The following is a 14733-nucleotide window of genomic DNA, read 5'->3' as shown; positions in this document are numbered from 1 at the left end:
AAAAGCTAAAAAGGTACATCTCTGTACCTTAACAACTAAATAGTACATATACTGTAAGCAGTGCTGAGTAGATACAAATTGTAGTCTGTTACTGATTAGAAATTACATGACAGAAATTACAGTTTGTAATGTAATATAAAATATAACACAAATAATTTAATATAAACTTACAAAAAATATATTACATTCTACCAAAAATATACACAATTAATTGTTATCAACATCATGAAGTGTATTAAGCATTACATTAGGCCAGGGTTTCCCAAACTAAAGGGGGGTTGTGAGCTGATGAAAAGCTGGAGGACTTGCCAAATGTATAAAAGCGGTAGAATTTTAGAAAGGAAAATTAAAGAGAAAAGAAAATGATCAAATTATGAATAAAAAGTAACTGTAATCTGATTATGAGCATTTTAAGAAGTAATATAATCTAATTACAAGTATTTAATTTTTGGAATCTGATTACATAATCCAGATTACATGTAATGTTAACACCCAGCACTGCATATTAATACCTTGAAAGTATGTAGTAGTACTTTAAAAGTGCATATTAGTACCTAAAGTCTACATTGGACAGCTTTGTGCCATTTTTTTCTGATAGTGTAGATTGAGTTTTTATAGTTTCAGGACTGTGAGCAGAGTGTCATTACAAGCACCTGCTGAAAAGCTTTCGGTCTCCATTTGCTTCCAGTAATGTCTAGAATCCAATCAAGACTATAGTATTTCTCTCATAGTTAAATTAAGAAAGAACAGAGAAAAAAGATCAAATTTAGTGCTGGGATGTAAATATTTAATTTGATTGTGATTATTTGCTGAATTATATAATGCAGCATTAAATCTGATGGTTTGGTCATGGTTTAATTCGATTAATTTTTAATTACATTTGAAAAATATGCTGAGGAGTCTAATGTTAATTTAGGGACATTGTTTGCATTGTTGTGGAATATTGACAACAAATAATACACCAGATTTTCCCTTCACAACCAAATTCATTGGGCAATTATAATAAATTATTAAATTATGCAATTAATAAAATTATGCATTACTTTTTTTGTACATGTAAGTACACTCTAGTTACTTTTTTTTTTGTTAAAGTTTCTGTTTGCTATGTTGCCTGAAAAGACAGCCTTCTGTTTTGTCATGTTTTATTGCTTCATTGTATTTTGGGTTTATATTCTTACTTATCTGTTAAACTAATCATCACAGCATTTCTAAGCTTAACAAAACATGCCTAGAAAATAAAAGTTTCATTGCTTGTGATTAATGCTTAAACCTTGCATGAGACCTTGCGTGTGTTTTCCACTACAAAAGAATAAGAAAAAAAGAGGATATCCGTCAATGCACACAATATAACAAAAATCCATTGTTGAATTCTCCTGTAGTTTACCTACAGAGGAAAGATCAGGTAGAGCATCTTCTCTAGGACACTCTGAAAGACTGTGCATTTCCTTTATTTTCTTTTCCTGTTGTTCTTACACATTCATGCCACATCACCTCTCTGTTCTCTTCATCTCTCCCTTTGTCTTGTTATAGGATTGTGTAAAGGCCAAGGAGCTGGAACAACTGAGAGAAGAGCAACTCAAGGACAAGGTCTCTAGACAATCCACTGCCTATTAGCTTCTAAGCAGTGTCTTCCTCGCCGCAGTTAAGTGCCAGTCATAACCTTGCCATAGTTTGAATTAGAGCTGCAACCGCATGTGTTAGACACTTAACAAACCGAGACCCCACGCGCATGCCTACACAAACGCCAGTGATGACTCTGATCAAAACAATATCTAGTATTATGACTGGCCTTGAAATGAAATCTAATATTAATGTGCTGCAAAGGCCAGATCTCAGCATCAGGAGGTACAGTACTCAGCAGGCCAGTAATGAAAAGCTGCAAAACGACATGTTTTCTAAATCGACTAGTCAGAAGGGTCCCTCTTCCTATAATACTGTGGATACTAAAATACATTTATACTATGAATATCTATACGAATATATATATATATATATATATACGAATATATATATATATATATATATATATATATATATATATATATATATATATATAATGTACTATTAGTAGTAGTAGTATTGTGTAAAATATTATCTGGGAAATATCATTTTTAACTTTTTATAAAATGCACATTTTTATGAATATACACTTATTGTATATTTATATATAAATTTTTACCTTTTTTTTTACCTTGACTTTTGTTAGATATACAGACCCACAAAGCAAGATAAAACTATGTCTGTCAATAGAATAAAATAAGTATGGTGTAATCATATTATTTCTGTAAACTTTTACCTAAAAATTTATTATTATATTATATTATATTATATTATATTATATTATATTATATTATATTATATTATATTATATTATTTTATATTATATTATATTATATTATATTATATTATATTATATTATTCCTGGGTGGTCTGACCCCAAAACTCATGGAGTAGTAAAAATATTAATAATAATTATTATTATGGGGGGTTACTAACCTCACTAATTGATTGTTGGAAGACTACTTTTCCACTATGATCCATTCTGGCCCTGAAGAGTAAAGCAGACAGAGGTTAAGATATGCTTTATTTTCCAGTTTACACCACTGACTTAGAGCGCAGATGGATACATTTGGCCCATCTAGTGGACCTCTTTTTTTTTTCCAAGCACTAAAATCACTTGTTTTGGACGGACGATGGATGTCACACGATCTGTGGAGTTGGAGAAAATGCAGACAAGGGAAGCATACTTTTGGCTTTAGGTAGGCTGGACCCGTGTATTGGTGAGGGTAAGCTGAGGGCAAGCTCTGAGATGCTCTTGTTTTTACAGCGTGGCCTCCATGTGCTTCGGGACCTCCGTAAAGCAGCTGCTTCAAAGTGCGACCAACCACCACTTACCGCTGTGTTTTCTTCTGCTCCTCGGACAAGATTACTTTCTAAACATAGTGCAGACAGCTTGATTAATAGAGGGGTCCACCGAAGTGCCTGCCATAGTATATTTTCACACTTACTTACGCTCATTTCATTCACATGGACTTCTACGCACTCAACCTTTCACCACAGGAGTCCATTGGTTCATAAAATACACACATCTCTTTGAGACAATGTCTGGGAAAACACATTAAAGATTCTAGTGTTTAAGAGTTGATGGACAAGGTCACGTCTAAACTAACTTGCTTTTCGTGTGTGTGTTTGGGCATCAGTCTCGGTGTAATGCAACATTCATTAAAAGATTTAAATAAATATAGAATGTCTTACTGAGGATTCAACTGATGTTTTTTCAGAATATACTGGCTAAAGCTGTGATGGATATACAGTACTGTATATGGTCTTGACATCTCTTCAGCTCAGTGTGTTGGCTGTGAGAAATAGGACAGGAAATTATAGCAAAGATGGACGATATCAGGATATGTTGCAAGCCAGATTCAAACTTGAGTTTCCCACTTGAGCACTGTGGCTCAATGTGTCAGCGCACATAACTGAACCAAAGCTCAAACAGAGTAGATGTGGGGGTTTTTTTCAAACTGGAGACAGGAAGTCAGTCTAAGGATCTATTTAACCGGCTTCTTATAATATCATGGAAAAAAGAATGGAAATTTATTGGTCAAGACGTGGAAACCATGCAGAATTAAAAACTAACAAACTTCATTTTTGTTATCATATTCATTTTTGTAATCATATTTGATTTTTGTTGAGTATCATATTTGATACATCTGGCTTTAATGGCTCATAATATAGGAAGAATATGAAGCTTTTTGAGCTCCGCCCCTTTCCTCCACACACACTTTAAAACATGTTTAATGTATGTGAACATGGGTTTTTAATCATTGATTTGCACCTACACAAAGACCTTTGCACTTTAACAGAGGAAAGAAACAAAACAATAGCAATTCAATTTGCTAACAATTACAAGCTTATACTTGATAGCCTGATATTCCATTTAGTTTGTTTAGTTTGCATGTTAATAAATACTTTTTTGTTATCATCATTATAATCAAAATGTCATAACTTGATTGTCCAGTAAAACGACAGACAGGTTTTTTTTTTCTTTTTTTTCCCCCAATTGCCAAATCCAGTCATTTGAAATGTGTCCGTTTTGGAGTCGTTGCCACCAAAGGTTCTCTTGGCAACCTAGAACCCCCCCCAATGTCGCCCCTAATCAAAGGACAAAAAAACTGGGTCAAGACAATGTATTTTGTCATTACACAAAAATACAAATTTCAAACTTCACCTTCAAGCTCAAGTTCGCTTGTGACCTTTACATGACCCTAAACCCCAACACTCAACTTGCCCAGTCCAAATTCTTACAATATATTCCAAGGCACCCTGCTGCTTCAATTTGTTTTGTGTTCCCCTTAATGATTACTGTAGGCAATTTGATTAGACGGTCTATTCTCTGCTTTATATCCTACATCCACTTACAGAAAGATGCTAGAATCATATTTTATATGAAGTTGGATCATTATGTTTGGAATAAAGGGGGGAATGGTACTTTAGCAGATAATTATGTGTAATCCACAATCATTTCCAATGATAACAGACAAAGTGGTTTTGGTCCACGTTATCCAATTAGCCATTTAATGTGAGATAGGCTGCAGCTCGCTCCCTAAAAATTGAACCATTTCCTTAAATCTGCAATTTGCCCTGCTTCCAGAATGCATAGAGCACAGAAATGATGGAACTTAATATTCTAGTACTGTCTTTATATAGAAACAGAAGATCATTTTTGTTTGTTTTGCTTTCTTTCTTTTGTTTGTTTGGATTGAACCCTGCTGTTTTTAATTGACGCCTGCTTAGGGTCTGTCGGACGGGTCAGTGTGAGAATTTTTAGCATCATTACTCCAGTCTTCAGAGTCAGATGATCCTTCAGAAATCATTATAATATGCTGATTTCTTGCTCAAGAAACATTTCTTATTATCAATGTTGAAAAGAGTTTTTTTCTGCTTCAAATTGTTGCAGAAACCATGATTATTTTTTTTTTTTCAGGATGATTTGATGAATAGAAGAGCCAAATGCAGTGCATCCTGGCTGAATATAGAAGTGTGTATATATATACCTACAGTATATATATGTGCATACTGTATTTGAGTTAATAGTATTTATTATTTTCGCGCATGTTTAGCATTAAATCAATGCGAGAAAGTATTTCGAATTTTCAAAAATGTAACTGTTGCCACAACCCTGCCTTTCCATGTTTTGATTTTATTGGCTTTACCAGTTTTATTGATTGTTTATCCAGTAGTCTGCTGCTCAGTTGGAATAAACGAGTGCGTGTAATGTGTTGTGTTAGAAAAGCAGCAAGCAGGTCTAGATCAGAGATGTACTGAGCTTAAGACTGATCTGTATCAATACACCACTGGCTACACCCTCTCCAGCCTCCATGATCTGCACATCTATAAACACATCCACTGACCGGCATGATGCAACATGACATCTAATAAGAAATCTTGCATCTCTGTTTCTGTGTATGTGTTTGAACAGCTGGTAGAAGAGCAGTCCACAGTCTCCAGGCTGCAGTGTGAGCAACAGGAAGCAGAACATCAGAGGGATCTCCTGGGCACCAGAGTAGCTGCGCTGAACTGTGACATCCAGCAGAAAGACTGCATGCAGCTCACAGAGCAGGACGAGGTACATCACACCAAATACTTGGGTAAAACAGTGTCTGGTAAGGGTTCCTGTAGAGTAAAAGCTGTGTGTGCTGTAGGTGTCCAGTAGAGATGACCTGCAGGCGGCGGACCGCTCGAGAATCTGACTGCTGCACAAGAGGAGGAAGAGGAGGTGAGGAACACCTGTCAATCATTTAGTCTTTGACAACTTTTATAGGTGTCTGTGACATATACAGATTGAAAATACAGTGATGTACACCTTTATTGAAAAGTTGGGGGTCAGATTCAGAGTCTCTTATGCTCACCAAAGCTGCTTTAATGAAATATTATTACAGTAAAAAGTGAAAGTGACGTGACATACAGCCAAGTATGGTGACCCATACTCAGAATTTGTGCTTTAAATTCGTGCTTTAGAATTTAACCCATCCAAAGTGCATACACACACACCCACATCCTTAGGGTTAGGAGTCAAACTCTCTAACCAATACTCCAGAAATAATTATAATACACAAATCATTCTAATAAAGAAACATTTCTTATTAGTGTTGAAAAAATATTATTAGTGTTGAAAACAGTTGTGGTACATCCTGTGGGCCTCCGTGGACAGAGTGCAAGCAGGATCAAGTCCATCCACTCTCACTCACATACTCAGAGGAATAAAGATGGACCTGACGCCCGGCCCGTCTCCTGCTTCCCCCCGTGTGCTCGCAGCCAAACTTTTCATAACCTGTCAATTGAAGTAGAAGCTGTTCTGGTTTATTTTTACATCTCTGACTGGTCAGTTATTTGTTTGGCAGAGTGTCCTTGTGTGTTATAAATAGGACAAACCTGTCACTTCAGTGCTGACTGGATGTTTTGAGTTCTTTGAGAGATTTTCTTTTTCATATTTATTAATTTATTTAGACTTTTTTCAGAGCGAGTGAGCAGTGAATAATGCATTGGATTCTGCTCCATGTACTGTTTTTATCATTAGCATTCAGCCCCAGTTATCTTCCGAACTTATGAGTGCCTGTGAAATGTTTGTGATGTTATTTATTTATGTTGCCCTCTCAATTATTCATTTGTTTATTTATTCATGGTAGAACTAACTGCAATTGGAAAATTCATTTTTGCTGAAGGGCACATCCATCCTTTCCCCCACCACCACCACCACACCCCTGTCCACTCTCCCCCCTTCTTGCACATCAGGTTTGTTAGGAACCGCTTCATGTGGCATTTCCTAAGACTCAAGGGGAGATGTCATTTTAATCCAAGCAGACGGCTGAGGAGACGGGAGAGACAGACAACCGAGAGAAAGAGAAAGAGAATACTTCATCTGAAAAAACTTTGCTCTATAAGGGTGATGGTGCAGGATTATAGAGAGACATTTAATGAAAGAGGGATGAATTTGATAGACCTTATATATCACGCCTCTGTGCCACAGCCACGTTTCATACTGAATTCCCTCAGGCTTCTGTACTTTCCTGCTTTTTCTGTCCCATTCCTTTCCTGCTCTGTTGTCATATATACACACTATATGGACAAACGTATTGAAACGTATTGGTGCTTCAATTAGACCCATTGCCATAGGTGCATAAGATCAAGCATCTAGCCATGTCTGCATTTGCAAACATTTGTGGAAAAAAAAATGGGATGCCAAGTTTGCAATTAGTCAGTTTGTGAAACACTGTGTGTGTGTGTGTGTGTACCTAAATTTTGTGTGTGTGTTTTTTTTTTTTTTTTTTTTTTTATGTATATATCACCTAAATAGTTAGCACCTAAATAATAAGAGCCATCATTAATAATTAAGCTCCAATTTTAATCGATAATAATTGATCAACAAATCAGCATATTAGAATGATTTCTGAAGGATCATGTGACAATGAGGACTGGAGTATTGATGCTGAAAATTCAGCTTTACTATCAAGAATAAATGACATTTTAAAATGTATTAAAATAGAAGTTGTTTTTAATTGTAATACTTTTAATCAAATAAATGCAGCCTTAGTGAGCATAAGAGACTTCTATCAAAAACATTTAAATATTTATATTTATTCTGCACACGTGATAAAATGAGATCAAAATAGCCATACTGCTTTACTATAAATGTACAGTTTAATATTGTTGTAACGATGGAGGCGCTGTGACAACGCAGTAGGAATCCACTTGCAGGCTTTATTAGTAGAGCGTAGTCAAACAGGCAAGGTCAAACACCAGCGAAACTGTACATACAAGGCAATCCAAAAGAGTAATTCACTAAACAGGTGAAGGTCAGGGCAGGCAGCAAACAATCATAAACCAGGAACATGGAAACTAGAAAACACGGAAGGGCTAAACATTCAATCACCAGCGATGTGAGCATGTGTGTGCTGTTCTTATAGTGTGAGACTGATGAGGTGATGAGAGACAGGTGATTGCAATTGATGATGAGTCTGGGCAAAGGATTATGGGAAATGGAGTCCAGGGTGAAGTGGCAAGAGTCTGGAATGGAGTGCCCTCTAATGAAGCTCACGGGCACTCCAGCTAGAGATTGTGACAATTGTCATTTGTTTGACTGTGGCGTGTTTAGCTGGCAGAGCAGATGCAGCAGGTCACGTCAAGGGAGGAGGAGGTTGTGGCCCTACAGAAGGAGGTGAGCAGACTACAGGAGATCCTGAAACGGAGAGAAGAAATGATGGAGAACAACAAACAAAACACGGCACAGCTCCAGCGTGACACAGACTCCTTTTACAAACAGCTAAACACTCAAACACACAGTACAAACACACTAAAACTCACAAATTGGCCGGTCTGGGTTTTGAGACCTAAGAAAGATCTGGAGTAAGCATGAGTTTGTTGTGGTGAAGGGCTTGAGTGTGTTTAGCTGAAGGGTGTTTGTGAGCTCTCCGGTGAGCGCACTCACGTGTATTATTTCCTGTCTGCTGCATCGACAATCCACACTTAGGCATGGAATTCCAATTAACTTCCTTTAATTAGGCCCTCCCTTGCTCATGGCACAGTTCCTTCATTTATTTTAATCTTGTTTATGCACCTTGATTGTTTCACAATATAGATTTTTTTAATTAGGCAAGATTGATTAAATTGCATTGATTTTCTGTCCTTATTAAAATGAAACAACCACACCCACCCACTCTACTCTCTCCAAACCAGTGTTATTTTTCATAATTAGTGTCTGTGCCTTCAGCTTTGCTTTAGGTGTCTGTGAGTGGGGGGGTGGGGGGTATGAAATTAATGTTTATCATACTTTATTACAGCATCTGAAAGACTTTTGTAGTGGCAGCCACTTTATGAGTCAGTGGAAGTTTCATTAAACGGTAGTGTGCTATTTATTATCCGCAGTTTCCTAGCTAATAGGTCTAAATACATTAAACAAAAACTATACAATACATTTTATTTATTTATTTGTTTGTTTGATTGGTTTTTGATGGTTTTTGTATTTGTTTTTTATGGGTTGTTTTTTTGTTTTTGTTTTGCAAGCTTTGAATTTGTAGCTGCACTATAAAGTGGACTCAAACATCTCTTTAGTGTCGTAGTCCACATTGCATTCACACTGGTATTTAATAATAATAATAATAATAATAATAATAATAATAATAATATATTACATTATATTACCTTAAATTACAAAGATGAAGTCAGGAATTCATTACTGTTGTAAATTACAATTGTACTGTAAAATTAAAAAAAAAATTGATTATGTAATAATCTAATTTACGTTATAAGTTCTTTATGTTTATGTCCAACTCTTAAACTTTAAACATTTCAAATGCTTGTGCTTTTTATTTTTGCAGTGCTATAATCTTCTGTCCACAGAAATGTTGGATATTATGTGAATGTGAAAATAAATAAAACCTAATGCATGTTGCATTCCAAAATGCACATTAAACTCGCAGCACAAGCAGACATGGAGTTCACTGCATTTACCGTAACTGAGACTGATCGTATTGTGCAGTCACATTTATTTATTTAAACTTTACATTCAGTATAATTAATTATTAGAACACCTGTTACAAAGTGTGAAATTTATAGTCATAGTTATTGCCCTTTGTTGGGAACAGGCCTTTAGTGTCTTGTTTGCTAGTTCTGCGCATCAGGAAGCACTGATTTTATTTACAAAGTGTGAAAATTTATTTTCGTTCACAGTAGCATTAGATTATTGTATAGTAGATGATTGTTAGCAAACGCTGACTGCTTGTGTAACACTTGAGGTCCTCTAAAAGATCCAGTGCTTCTCAACCACCTGATAAACACTTGATGCTGATCCGTAGATCCTGCAAACGTCTGCTTCCATAGAATACTCAATCAATACACCTGATAAACACTTGATGCTGATCCGTAGAATTTTTAATCATGAAGCTCAGCTCAGCTCTTTTAATTTTGATCGATGACTCCGTTTATCCTTTACACAACACATTCCTGTCTCTGTTCAAGCCCTCCACCTTCTGATCACCCCCACCACCACCACCACCACCACCTCTCTCTACACCCCTCCGCCTGGTATGAAAATGATATTAGAAACTAAATGAGATTTGAAATTGTGTGTTTGACAAGTGACTTGATGACGGGGTTTTATTGCAGGGCCTGATCCATGGAAATTTTATGCTAATAACACTGCTGGCCAACCGATCTAGTATGAAATTAATCAGTGGTGGAAGAGACCGAGAGAGCTCCATAAAAAGTGTGTCTAACCTCCTCTCTCTCTGTCAGTCTAAATCTCATCTGAAATAGCCACAGGCTGTTGTCTGTGTGATGAGTTTGCGACTGAAATAGGAGCTTAGAAAATTAGACTGATTATAATGCTGTCACGTGACACACCGCTGTCAATTCCTTCCAAGGACTCAACAAGGTGCACTCAGTAATTTTTTGTTTATGTTGCTTTGGATCATATGTCATCTTGGGCTTATACTGACACCTAGAGGTGTGGATGCAGTATCCCGCAGAAGTTTTCAATTACTGATGCCATTGTTCTAAAACTGCTCCAAATGATGAATTACAGAAATAAAGTTTTAGAATTGCTGTAAGATAGCTGGTCATGTGAACATGTCGGCCAAGATTATGCGACCAACTCCATGTAGGATAAAATATTTTATTAGGCTGCTGACACACATGGAGTCTTCAATCTCATTTTTCAAAACTCCTATTCATTTCAATATTCGTCAACTTCAAATGAAAGCTTCATTCATTTGTCTCAAAAATTTCAACAATATAGGATAGTGTGATATAGAAATCTATATTCAAGTGTCTACATTTCATTAATAGAATAGAATATCAATTATTAATTATTAATGATAATATTCATCATAATAATAATGTATTATGATATAAAGAGTTTACTTTTAAATAATAATAATAATTCACAAATCATTATTAATGACAGTAATGTGTATTCTTATTATTATTATTCTTGAAAAGTAGACTCTTTATATAATACTAATAACAATAACAATAGTATTAATAATAATGAATCATTACTACTACTAATAATGCACAAATAATAAAAATGATGATGATGATGAAAAGTAGACTCTTAATATATAAGAAGAAGGAGAAGAGTATTATACATTATTATTATTATTATTATTATTATTATTATTATTATTATTATTATTATTATTATTATTATTATTTTAATTCACTTTCTGGTCTTGCCAGGCTGACTAGTTAAACCCTTAAGATTTCAAATCCATCTAAATGAAAACTTTGAAGAAGTTATATTTATATTTGGAATTATGTTCAAACTGATCCTGAAGTGTAAGTTAAGATAATAATAAACGAGAATCACCTTTTAACTACATAGTTTTCTGCAAATTTGCTTCCTGTTTATGCATTTATACAGCATGTCTATGTCTCATTTAAAAAGTTGAGATTAATGTGCCTTTTTCTGCAGTGTAAGTCAATTTAGTTAGCCAATCAGACAGCCTCAAAGTATCAAATGTCCACATTTTTCTTATGGTTGTCAAACCTCGCCTTGCCTTTACCACCTTTTACTAGTTTATATCAACTTAAGGAACATTCATATTCTCTCCTTCCCTCTGCTTGCTTGTTTCATTTATCCCATTCATCTGTCAGTGGTTTTCCCTTGTGCATGTCCATGTTGCTCCTCCTGGCTCAATTCCAAGGAAACAGAAGCGTTGGTGAATCACTAATGGAGTCATTATCAGCTTCCACTCTTTTAAAACAACACAATTAGCAGTGTAGTCTTAATGATGCTTGCAAGGGAAGTTAGGTGCACTGAGGAGACTCCATCCAGGGCCTTCACCAAGTCCAATAAATCACGCAAGTTAACTCACAGAACTAATATAGCGTATGTGTGTGCGCGCAGTAGTCTGTGTGATTTATTATTTTCACCCTGCGAGACATCTGTTACAGTGCTTCTTATTTTTGTAATGCATCATCAGCCAGGGGAAAGAATAATATTATCCAATCTGGGATCGGCTCTCTCTGGAGTCTAATAATCTAATGTAGAGCTGCTATCAGTGAGGCACCACAGACACGCTTCAGGGAGCAAACAGGCTTCGCTGCTTTCTGTCTGAGAATCTCTAGCATTCATTATATATGCCAGCCTGTGACTGCAGATGTGAGTTTGTAAATATCGAGAAATAATAGGATGCTTCTGACACTAAATTCTGACTGAATGAGCCATATTTGAAGTGTACTAATTCAGAATGCTGTTGTAGTGAATATCAGCACGGCTATGATACGAGTACACGGGTAATTATTGTAAGTGTGCGTTTATATAATAGCTCTGTGAATCAGAAGTTAGAAGTAACTTACCAACAAAATTTGGCAAGTTTCTGTATTTATTTTTTTAATAAAAAAAAAAAAAATCCAAAAGAGGCCAAAGCATCAAGCTTTGTGTCTATATATATCCCAAATAAGCCAAAGCATCAAGATTTAGCTTTTTTTGTGACTTTATATAAATATAGCCAAAGCATCAATATAGAATTTGCTTTTATAAAACAGTCTCTGTATATTTGTTTTATGTGGCTTCAAAATGTGTGTCTGTGTGTGTGTGATTTTTGTGGCTTCAAATTTCTGAATTTGCTTTTATAAAACATTGTCAGCATCTTTGTGTCATTTTGCAGTCAAAATTAGCATGGAGATGCTTATAATTATGCTTTGCTGAAAATACAGAATTGTGTTAAACACTATAGTTATCACAATGTCACTGAATCAGTACACTATGTAATCAGTAAATATTTGCCCCAATATACATTATATTCTGCACTATATTTAGTAGATTAATTGGGTCGTTAAAGCACTAGAGACTTTCATTTTGCGCAGTCCTTTTACAGTGGATTTTTTATTTTATTTTTTACAGTGGAATTCACTGCAGTAAAGCAGCAGGACAGTTGGACACATATTGATTCAGTTGTTTGAAGTCGAATTTATGAATTTTGCCATAAATTACCATATCCATTCAATATTGGTTGATATTGTATATATTCTGTATAAACTATATGTCTGCTCAGTATGTAATTGTGCTGCACATTTTCCCTATTTTAACATTTAGATCACCTTGGCCATCATTTAGCTCACTTAAAGTGAATCTTTAAAACACTGTGAAATGTAATCTTTAGAAAATGAATAACCAATTTTCATACTGCACATTCTAATATTGTGATACCTATATTTAAATTTAAATAGACAAGTTTTAGTTTTTAGTGTTTTATTATACATCATAATTATGAGCTCCTTGGTACCAACCAGAATTTTAATTTCGGTGCATTACTATTTCATTCTGGTTCCACACCGCTCACAAACACAGACAAGAGAAGTGACATAAAGAGTGCTGTTACAGTATTTATCATCACTCTTGGAACGCCATTGTCACGTAACAGCTTGTAGATTAATCCAAAGCAGAGAGCGTGACACAGAATGATTGAGATCAAACAAAACAAAAATAAAAATACAAATCAAAAATAAACGTTAATCAAAAACAGATTGAGATCCATGAAGACTTTAATGAAAAGACAAAGCAAAACTATACATACACCTTAAACAGTGACATTAATGCAAAACATTGATCTGAGGAAACAGAGGGCTTTAATACACCGAAAGAGGTAATTAACAGATGTGTAACTAACGAGAAAATGTGGTAACAAATGAATGAGAACAGAGACAATTAAAACCATGACACAGAAACTAAACAGAACATGACAATGAAACTATAAAACCGAGCAAGACCTGATTGTGACCGCTGCTGAATTTTGGAGCATCATAGACATAGTTTATCATAGACATGATAGACATCATAGTTATATTTGAGTAGAATTGTGTAGCCTATTAATGAATTAATTGATTAATTAATTTTAATAGTAAAACCATATGGTTAATTTTTGTCTCTAAAATCCTTACATTCTTTCACAGTTACAGTAATTGTGTATTTTGTATGCTTATAGGCTAATAATAATAATAATAATAATAAAAAACTAAGGAATAGTATGATCAGGATGTTCAAATAAACACCTTTCAGAGAAAACATTGATAAGCATGTCCCAGCCATGTTCGTCACTTTGTGGTTCTCTTAAACATTTCTGATGTGGTCTGTTCATATTTGTTTTTGTTTGTGTTGTATTTGCAGTGCGTAGCTTTGTTTGTGTTGTGAGTATTTACAGCGTGTGTGTTGTCAAATTGATGAAGATGGTTTCTTAATTTGCAGGTGTTTTTTTCTGTTTCCATGTGTTTTTTTTATGTTTTATTTATTTATTTATTTATTTATTATGCAGTGCGTTGAGCACTCTCAGTCACCGTACATTATACTGTTGAATTTGTATCTGCCATTTAATACTGATACATCTTTCAATGGAGCTGATATGGCAATAAATTTAAATGCAACCAACCAACCAGCTTATTAGCATATATGTGACCCTGGAGCACAAAACCAGTCTTAAGTCTCTGGGGTATATTTATAGCAATAGCCAAAAAATACATTGAATGAGTCAAAATTATGATTTTTTTTTTTATTCCAAAAATCATTAGGATATTAAGTAAGGATCACGTTCCATGAATATATTTTGTAAATTTCCTACTGTAAATATATCAAACTTTTTGATTAGTAATATGCATTGCTAAGAATTAATTTGGATAAATTTAAAGGCGATTTTCTTAATATTTTGATTCCCCCCCCCCCCCCCCCTTCAGAGATTT

At 34.9% G+C, this 14733-nt stretch overlaps 1 protein-coding gene across 4 annotated transcripts in view; it reads left to right on the top strand.

The window, feature by feature from the left end:
• The window catches only part of LOC122145693 (WD repeat-containing protein 87-like), a 40241-nt gene extending 34334 nt beyond the window's left edge, over nucleotides 1-5907 (top strand). For 2 of the 4 annotated variants that reach the window (XM_042761102.1, XM_042761103.1), the window contains 3 exons: nucleotides 1531-1587; nucleotides 5480-5626; nucleotides 5703-5905. In XM_042761102.1, coding sequence (XP_042617036.1) covers nucleotides 1531-1587; nucleotides 5480-5626; nucleotides 5703-5750 — 252 coding nt within the window. In that variant the 3' untranslated portion in view covers nucleotides 5751-5905. Of the gene's footprint in view, nucleotides 1-1530; nucleotides 1588-5479; nucleotides 5627-5702 lie in introns of all 4 variants that reach the window. The other 2 variants (XM_042761104.1, XM_042761105.1) reach the window with 2 other exon arrangements.
• The last annotated feature ends 8826 nt before the right edge of the window (nucleotides 5908-14733 follow it).

This window comes from Cyprinus carpio, chromosome A7 (genome assembly GCF_018340385.1).
Source record: "Cyprinus carpio isolate SPL01 chromosome A7, ASM1834038v1, whole genome shotgun sequence".
In the NCBI taxonomy this organism is placed as follows: Eukaryota; Metazoa; Chordata; class Actinopteri; order Cypriniformes; family Cyprinidae; genus Cyprinus; species Cyprinus carpio.
The sequence above is the reverse complement of the archived record's forward strand: the minus strand, read 5'-3'. Positions and strand labels throughout refer to the sequence as shown.